General features: G+C 63.8%; 1 protein-coding gene across 1 annotated transcript in view; it reads left to right on the plus strand.

Annotated features, from left to right (window-relative positions):
* The window catches only part of HUNK (hormonally up-regulated Neu-associated kinase), a 36,163-nt gene extending 34,357 nt beyond the window's left edge, over positions 1-1,806 (plus strand). The window contains exon 11 of the mRNA XM_054710595.1: positions 681-1,806. Within this exon, the coding sequence (XP_054566570.1) occupies positions 681-1,312 (632 nt within the window). The 3' untranslated portion in view covers positions 1,313-1,806. The remainder of the gene's footprint in view (positions 1-680) is intronic.
* The last annotated feature ends 7,380 nt before the right edge of the window (positions 1,807-9,186 follow it).

Genomic DNA, 9,186 nt, shown 5'->3' on the forward strand with positions numbered 1-9,186 from the left:
CCGTGGCCGTGTGGCTGCTGTGCCCCCTCCCCATGGCTGCCTGGCGCTGTGCCCCTCCCCGTGGCCGTGTGGCTGCTGTGCCCCTTCCCCGTGGCCGCATGGCCGCCGTGTCCCCTCGCGGGTGCCCGTGTGGGTCCCAGGGACAGACAGTGACCCGTGCCCGTGGGAAAGCAGAGTTAGTGCCCCCGAGGATGTTTCCCCTGGGCCTCTAGAGAGAGAGGAAGAGAAGGAGAGAGACGGAGAGAAACCCCCATCGACGTGAGAGACATCGATGGGCTGCCTCCTATACACACCCCGATCAGGGCCTGGGCCGGGGAGGAGCCTGCAACCGGGGAGGAGGTCCATGCCCTTGACTGGAATCGAACCCGGGACCCTTCGGTCCGCAGGTCAGTGCTCAAGCACTGAGCCAACCCGGCCAGGGCCCTGGACCTTTCATTCAAACGCTCTGCAGGGTCCAGACCTTTCAGCAGCCAGGCAGCAGGTGCCACGCCGGTGCCAGCAGGCAGATCTGCGCCCCGTGGCCTCGGTGCCAGCCTGTGCCCCTCCACCCCGGAGACCCCCCCACCTCCCCCCACCCCGTGGCCTCGGGGGGGCCGGTCTCAGCCAGGCTGCAGCCGCGCTGGCGGGAGGGACCGAGCTGGCGCCTCACGGTGGGTGCCCTGTGCTCTCTCGGTGTGCAGATTCCTTCAGCTGCCGCAGTATCTTCCGCAAAACCTCGGACCCCAGTTGTGTGGCCTCCTCCTCCATGGAGTTCATCCCCGGCCCCCCGCCCAGGACCCCCCGGATCGTCAAGAAGCCGGAGCCCCCGCTGCAGGGCCCCGGGGGCAGCAGCGTCGCCCCCAGAGAGGAGCCGCTGGTGCGGGACATGGTCCGCTCCTTCGAGTCCGTGGAGCGCGAGGACCCGCCGGACCTGCTGCCCCCGGCCGCCCCCTGCAGGGCGCTGGGCCCCCCCGGGGAGCGGGCGCTGTCCCCCTCCCTGCTGCCCGGAAGCCCGTCCCCTCTCCAGACTCCTTTGCCCCCCACCCTGGTCTCCTTTGCTCACGAAGAGAACTGCCTCCCGAAAGAGGGGGGCGTGTGCCCCTCCCCCCTGGGTCCCGGTGCCGGTGCCCCGCAGCCCCTGGGGAGCCCCAATGGGGTGAAAAGCCGGGGCCGGTTCCCCATGATGGGCATCGGGCAGATGCTGCGGAAGCGGCACCAGAGCCTGCAGCCCCCCGCAGACCGGCCGCTGGAGGCCAGCCTGCCCCCCCTGCAGCCCGCGGCGCCCGCCAGCCTCCCCTTCGACGTGGCCCCGGCCGTCCAGGGCCAGTGCTAACCGGGCAGCCGTGGGACTGGGCGCCCCAAGGACAGCGACGGCACGAGCCCCACAGCCCTTCAGGCGAAGGCTCAGGACCCCCCGCACGGCCCGGCCTCCAGCCACGCAGCTCCCACCTGGGGGGCGGCTGAACCCACAGGCCCCACGCCGCTCCACCCGGTCTGGCGTCAGGACCCGCAGATGCCGGAACTCCCTTGCAGGGTGGGCTGGGGTACAGCCGGTGACGCTCCTTTCCTCCCCCTCCCTCTCCCCCCCTCACCTGGGCTGGGGTGAACACCTGCATCGGCCCGGGCGCTCAGGTCAGGGCCCCCCTCACTGTGCTCTGCTGAGCCTCTGGATCACCTCCCTTCAGCCACGGGGACTGAGGCCACGTCCTCCAGCCACGGTTTCCTGTCCTGGATCGCCAGCCGGACCTCGCGGGAAGAGGGGCAGGAGCCACGGCCACGTGCTGGCCCCTCAGCGGCAGGGGCAGCTGGGCACGGACCGGGCCGGCGGTGGGGACCCCACAAAGGGCCCGTTTCTGCCGCGGGGTTCTGCCACTTTCCTTTCGTGGGTGAAGCGTGCTGGTTGAGCCCTCGTCCCCCGAGACGGCCTTGCTCGGCGGGAGGTGACACGGAAGCCACATCATTTTAGACCCGACGGAGGGCCGGGAGGCGTGAGCCGTCACGCAGGGGATGCGTGGTGGCCGGTGCCCTGTGACCTGCAGGGCCCGCGCCCTGTGTTGGCGCCATTGTGTCCCCGTGGTCCTGCCCCCCGGAGGGCGGAGCCCCGTGTCAGTGGGGTGTTTAGAGAGAAGACGGGTGAGGGGGGCGTGGATGCATCTGGAAGGCACGGCACCTCCAAGCAGCGCAGGCGGTTTCCTCGCCGCCCGGAGAGCGAGCGCGCCCGCCTGGTTCCAGCGGAGCCGGTTGGCCACGAGCTGGCCTGGCGGGATCCCGGGCCCAGTTCAGCACCGGGTCCTCTCAGCGGAAAGCAGCCCCGAGCTCACACCTCCCCCAGGACGGACCCAACACCACGTCGGCTCCACGTCCCCGTGCGGCCTGGGGACCCCGTGGTCCTGAGCAGCGTCGGAAAGAGAACTGGCACAGGGCGGACGGGGGCTAATTCAGGGGCAGCTCACACGGCGGCTGAAGGGACATGAGCCGCCGCGGCGGCCGCCCCAGGACGTGTCCTCAAAGACCGTGCCCGTCTGCATGGCGGCCGGGCAGTGCCAGGGAGACCTCTGCCCCAGCCCCCGTCTGCCTGGGCGAGGGGAGGGGGGCGTCTGCTGAGCCCCGAGCCCCCAGTCACTGCAGAGCCGGGTCTCGCGCACCTGGACGGACCGGCAGCTGCGCTCCCTGGGTGGGGCCTGGTAGGAGGGAGTCGGGCTCTGGCTGTGGCTGCAATTCCCTTGTCTGGCTCCGGTCTGGGTTCTGGAACATTCCATCGGAAATAGAGCTTTGGAAGCTGAGAGAAGTGTCTGGAAAAGGCCTGTCCATGGACACACGTTGGGTTTCGATCGGGAAGGGACCTGTTTTGGGGGGGGCTCCCTGCCCGGGGCCCTGTCTATGTCCCGGCTCCCTGGACGAGCGTGTCTCTGTCGCTGTCCCCGTCCGTGCTGGCCTGCTCCCGAACGGCCCCCCCACCGGGCCACGCTGGTGACCTCAACTGCGGACGCCCCTGCCCGGTGAGGGGCTCACCTGTGTGTGTGTGTGAGCACCTGTGGGATCTGTGAGATCCAGTGAGAGGAAGTGTCCGATGCTTTGTTACTTGATATTTATACGAGAGCCGGACTCCCCCCATCGGTATGAGCCGCTGTCTGTGACCCGGGCCTGTTTGCGTGTGCGCCCGCGTCGTGGCCGCGTCGGCCCGGAGTCCCCACGGAAATGACTCCCCGTCTGGGCTCCAGGAGGGGTCGTGGCTGCGACCTGGGCGTGAGCCGGCCGGTCTTGTCCCGCTGTTGTGTCTGCGCCGTGCGACTGTGAAATACACGCTCCTCACTGTGACGGCGGCTGCGTTTGTTTGCTGACAAAGCGGAAAAGGCGGGTGCGTGGCAGGCGGCTGTACCTTCTGAGTCACGTTCTGGCCCACGAGGGACCATCACGGGGGGTGTCGTGTCGAGGTGGGTGTGGGGGGCGTCTCCTGCTCCCGTGCCCCTGCTTTGCCCGACGGCCGTGGGCTGGCACCCGCAGGTGGCAGGCAGTTCGGGGCGAGTCAGCGTTTTTTGGGGGGTGGGGGCGGGGTATGGATTCGGGATCTCCAGGGAAGACTGGAAGGCGAGGGGTGGAGAGCGGTGAGGACGTGGGAAGGGGTGGGTGGAGTTTGGATTGTCCGCGCCCCGACTCCCTCCGTGACGGAGCACGGCGTGTTTGTGTGCGTCCCCTGCACGCGGTGGCTCAGCATGGGGGCCCGGGGGGAAGTGGGACCCTGTGAGCAGCCTGGAGTTTGGTGGAGCAGGGACGGGGCACGACTGGCCGCCTGGTTTTTGTTTTTAAAATTTTTAAATTGATTTCAGAGCGGAAGGGAGAAGGAGAGAGAAACATCAGTGATGAGAGACTCTGATCAGCTGCCTCCTGCACGCCCCCTACTGGGGATCGAGCCCACAGCCCGTCTTGTGCCCTTGACCGGAATTGAACCCTGACCTCTTGGTTCATAGGTCGATGCTCAACCACTGAGCCACACCGGCCGGGCAGTAATCAGAACATTTTAGGACAAAGGGACCTGAGGTTATGTGACTGAACCCCAGCTTTTCCAAAGACAAAACCGGGGCCTCAAGAAAGCTTTGTTTCTTTTTTCTTTTCTTTTTTTAATATATTTTTTTATTGATTTCAGAGAGGAAGGGGGAGAGAGAGAGATAGAAACATCAGTGATGAGAGAGAGTCATTTATCGGCTGCCTCCTGCACGCCCCCAACTGGGGATGAGCCCGTAACCCCGGCCTGTGCCCTGACCAGAATCGAACCCGGGACCCTCCAGTCCGTAGGCCGACGCTCTGTCCACTGAGCCACACCAGCGAGGGCAAAGCTTTGTTTCCTACAGAAATGTTGCTGTGGCTCGGCCTCCTGGGGCCCGTGAATGCGTGGGCCGGGGCGGGTTGGGGTGCAGGTCAGAACACGAGAGGCCCAGGGGGCGCGTGCACACATCCGCGAGGGGAGAGGGCGCGTGCACACATCTGCGCATCAGGATGGGACGGCCCGGGAGCTCGGCCTTTAGTTCTCCCGCCCCCTCCCCCTCCCCCTCGGTGTGATCATGAGGGACCGTTTTAACCAAAGAAAGACTTCTCTGCAGACGGTGTCCCTGCGGGTGGCGCCGGCCTTGCCCAGGTCTGGGCCCCTCCCCCTCACAGATTCCCCGGGGCACCCAGCGGCCCCCCTCCACCCTCACAGATTCCCCGGGGCACCCAGCGGCCACCCTCCACCCTCACAGGCCCCGGGGCACCCAGCGGCCCCCCTCCACCCTCACAGATTCCCCGGGGCACCCAGCGGCCCCCCTCCACCCTCACAGATTCCCCGGGGCACCCAGCGGCCCCCCTCCACCCTCACAGATCCCCCGAGGCACCCAGCGGCCCCCCTCCACCCTCACAGAACCCGGGGCACCCAGCGGCCACCCTCCACCCTCACAGATTCCCCGGGGCACCCAGCGGCCACACCTCCTCCCTCGCAGCCCGCGGGGAAATGAGAGCGACACGGGCAGTTGGTTCCAGAAACACTTGGCCCCGAGTGGGACGGAAACAAGCTCCTGAGAGGGGGCTGGGCGGCGACCCGCAGCTGCCCCAGTGCCAGGCACACGCGGTGTCAGCATCACCGGCCGGCGGACCGCTGCGTGCGGCTCTGCAGAAGCCTCTGTGGAAGGACCCTGCCCTCACTCGCCTCTTAGAGACCCTCGGTGCTCAACAACCGTCTCCCTCCACGCGGCCGGCGAGGCCCGGACTCGGCTCTGGACCTGTCTTGTGCCAGGGCAGGGGGGGCCGCCCTGCGCTTTTCTTTTTAACCCCCTCCCCGCCCCCCAGGATGTTCCCCACTGATTTTAGGGAGAGAGGAAGGGAGAGGGAGAGACGGAGAGAAACATCGATGGAGAGAAGCACATCGATGGGTTGCCTCCTGTGCGCGCCCTGCCCAGGACCCGGGCCGGGGAGGAGCCTGCAACCGAGGTAGGTGCCCTTGGCTGGAATCGAACCCGGGACCCTTGGGTCCACAGGCCGACACTCTACCCACTGAGCCACACTGGCCAGGGCAGACCCTGCTCTTCCTGAGCCTGGATGGACACCTGTCGTCACTCCTGCTCCCCTCGAGGGGAAGGACGTTGTCCTCTTTGGACCCCCCTTGTCCCCGTAACCCGCCCCCGTCCCCGTCCACCCGCACTCGGGGTGCCGGCTGCTCTGGGGGAGGTGTGCTCTGCAGGCGGGTCAGGTGGACAGCGTGGAAACGAACGCGTGTGCCCGGAGGGGGCACAGCCAGAGTGACTCCAGCACCTGTTTGGGTGGATGGTTTTTATTTTATTTTATTTTTTAATTGATTTTTTACAGAGAGGAGGAGAGAGGGATAGAGAGAAACATCGATGAGAGAGAAACATCGATCAGCTGCCTCTTGCACGCCCCCCACTGGGGATGTGCCCACAACCAACGTACGTGCCCCTGACCGGAATCGAACCTGGGACCCTTCAGTCCGCAGGCCGACGCTCTACCCACTGAGCCACACCAGCCTCGGCTGGGTGGATGGTTTTTAAATGTCAGTTGGACCCGCCAGCCTGGAATCTTTAACAGACAGACCCGCCCGAGCATCACAGGACGAACGCCTCCCAGCCAGCTCCTGGCATCAGCCGGCCCGACCCTCCTCGTCGTCGGCCCACGTCCCTGCCCAGACCGCGGGCTCCACCTCCCGCGACAGCCGGGGGCTGGCCCCTGGGTCCAAAGACGGCTGAGTTTCTGTCTGATCCCGTCCCAGATCTGACCCCTTGATCTGCCCTGGGGACAGGCCCTCGATCAGGAGGGACCCCTCCGTCCAGGTCCGGGCTGACCTGCCCAGGAAAGATCTGGCCTCTGCCCTCACTCCTGAGGTCACCCCTCAGGCCTGGGGGACCCCTGCCTTTGTTCATGGGGGGGCCAGGCAGGGTCTACGCTGACTGTGTGGCTTATGACGGGGTTGGGCTTGGGCCACATGACATCAGCGTGACTCCTGGAGGGGCTGGGACAGGCAGGGGTCATCCGTGTCTACACGACTGAGCCCCATAGAGCCCTGGGCGCCCGGCACGGGGTCATCCGTGTCTACACGACTGAGCCCCACAGAGCCCTGGGTGCAGGCAGGGGGTCGCCCGTGTCTACACGACTGAGCCCCACAGAGCCCTGGGTGCAGGCAGGGGTCGCCCGGCACCAACACTCGGTGCGTGTCGCTGTGCGTCACATTGGAATTGGTGGGAGAAACGGGTGCTCATGGGGCCACTGGTGCGTGATGAGTCCTGGACCCCCCCTGCCCCGCCCTCGGCTGAGCCGCACCCCTCCTCCGTGGCAACAGGGACCAGCGTGCGATGGCCTCCCCAGGGCGGCCTCGGGGCCCCTGCCACTGGCTGTGGGTGTCGGAGGGAGAGTGGCCTGGGCACTCCCAACGTGTGTGATGGAAGGGAGCGTGGCGTGGGGATCTGGGAACTTTGCAGCCCTCACGACAGAACTCGCCATACCGCCCGCCGGAACCCCAGGCGGAGCCATTGGCACGACCATCCCAGGCCTGGGGACGGGTCTCTCCTCATCGCGCCACGCTGAGAAGTCTCTCACCACCACTGACCTCTCCGCCCTAAACAGCCTTCACCCAGGTGGGGCGAGCGGCCTCCCTGCTCCCCGCCTGCAGGCCTGGCTCCCGCTCAGCCTCTGTGTTCCTACCAGGCGCTCCCCTCCCACAGGAGACCGATCCCCGACCCTCAGAATTCGCCGCCTCCTCCGGGCAAGCAGCTGCATAGCACGCCAGCCTCCTGGACACAAGTCCCCGCACACAGACACGGACATCAGGCGCGAGAGCCTGGGGGACTCACTGCGCGCACAGCACGGAGCCGCGAGGGAGAAAGGCAGAGTCCCGTGCGAGTGCAGAAGGTGGAGGCCCTGATGGTCCAGAAGGAAGCGCCGTGAGGCCGGAGGGGACGGCCCGCAGCTTTCCTAGGACAAACCTACCCAACGCGGGAGAGAAATCCATTTCCTGCTCTGTTTTTCCCATGGCGGCCTGATGAGTACCTGAGCTCAATGCCACTTACAACAGGACCCTATTTCTTTAAATCTCAGATAAAATGTTAATTTCTGGTGATTCCAAGATGTAAAACACTATTGCCCTCAAGGAGTCTACAGTCCATGGGTTTCCGAATGCCTGCAATTGGGGCGAGAATGGCCTCCTGGTGGGTTCTCACAGAGCACTGAGGGGGGATGCTCCAACCTTTCCCAGACTCCTTTGCGGTCCCACGTGGTGACGTGACTCGGCCCTCTCGACGTCATGCACACAGACGTCACGCCCCTGCCGCCGGGCCTAGGCCTCCCCTGCACGCCTCCTGCACGCCTCCTTTCCTTTGGAACCGGGACAGCACGGACCAGCTTTGGCCGCAGATGAAGACAATGTCCTTGCGTCCAGAGAATGACTCGGCAACTTGAAGAACATTGCGTCCTGCCCACAGCCTGGCACCCCGAGGAGCAGATGGAGCGAACTGCCCACAGCCTGGCACCCCGAGGAGCAGATGGAGCGAACTGCCCACAGCCTGGCACCCCGAGGAGCAGATGGAGCGAACTGCCCACAGCCTGGCACCCCGAGGAGCAGATGGAGCGAACTGCCCACAGCCTGGCACCCCCGCCCGAGGCTGTTCCTTGAGGGGCAAAAAGAAAAACAACTGTAATTTTAAAGCCACTTCAGGAGGAGGCCTTTTACTGTTTTTGTTTTTTTTTACTGTATTTTTGTTATGAAAAATTTTATAATAGCAAAACTAAAAGAATCGTACCATGGACATCCGGGTGCCCACAGCTTAAATCCCACCACTAACATTTTACTACACTTTTTTGTTTTATCACAAACCTATCCATTTCCACCCATCTATTTGTCGATCAGCTCTACTTCATGGACACAATTCACAGTGTATGCAGACACTTCCCTCCGAGTGCGTGGCCGGCCTGGGACTCACTAGACCTGAATGATTGTTTTTCTCTGGAACAAATATTTACTTCCATAAATGAAATGCACCAATCTTACGTTGAGTTTTGACAAATGTTACCCCCACAAAATCCAAACCCCCATTTAGATAAGACCACTCCATTTCCCCAGGTGTTCTCTTACGATATTTTTGTTACAGTTATAACATACAATCCTATATAAAAAAGGGGTAATATGCAAATTGACCGCCACACCCTCACACAAAGATGGCTGCCCCATGTGGTCACAAAATGGCTGGCAGGGGAGGACAGTTGTGGGCGATCAGGCCGGCAAGGGAGTGCAGTTGGGGGTGAGCAGGCCAGTGGGGGAGCAGTTGGGGGCAAGCAGGCAGAGTGGTTAGGGGTGATCAGGCAGGCAGATGAGCAATTAGGAGCCAGCGGTCCCGGATTGTGAGAGGGATGTCCAACTGCTGATTTAGGCCCAATCCCTGCCGATCCCACAGGGATCAGGCCTAAACTGGCAGTTGGACATCCCCCGAGGGGCCCCAGATTGGAGAGGGTGCAGGCTGGGCTGAGGGACCCCCCTCCATGCACAAATTCCGTGCACCGGGCCTCTAGTAATATAATATTACATTAACTTTCCCCTAACTCACATGCAGAGTACTAATTCTAGTAATAGTTCACTTAGCTGAACATCCTTTACGTTTCAGGAATATATGTGTGCGTGTGTGCATGTCTTAATTTTCATAACCATGTTATCATGTGGGCATGACTAGCTCTGTC

This window comes from Eptesicus fuscus, chromosome 3 (assembly GCF_027574615.1).
Source record: "Eptesicus fuscus isolate TK198812 chromosome 3, DD_ASM_mEF_20220401, whole genome shotgun sequence".
NCBI lineage: Eukaryota > Metazoa > Chordata > Mammalia > Chiroptera > Vespertilionidae > Eptesicus > Eptesicus fuscus.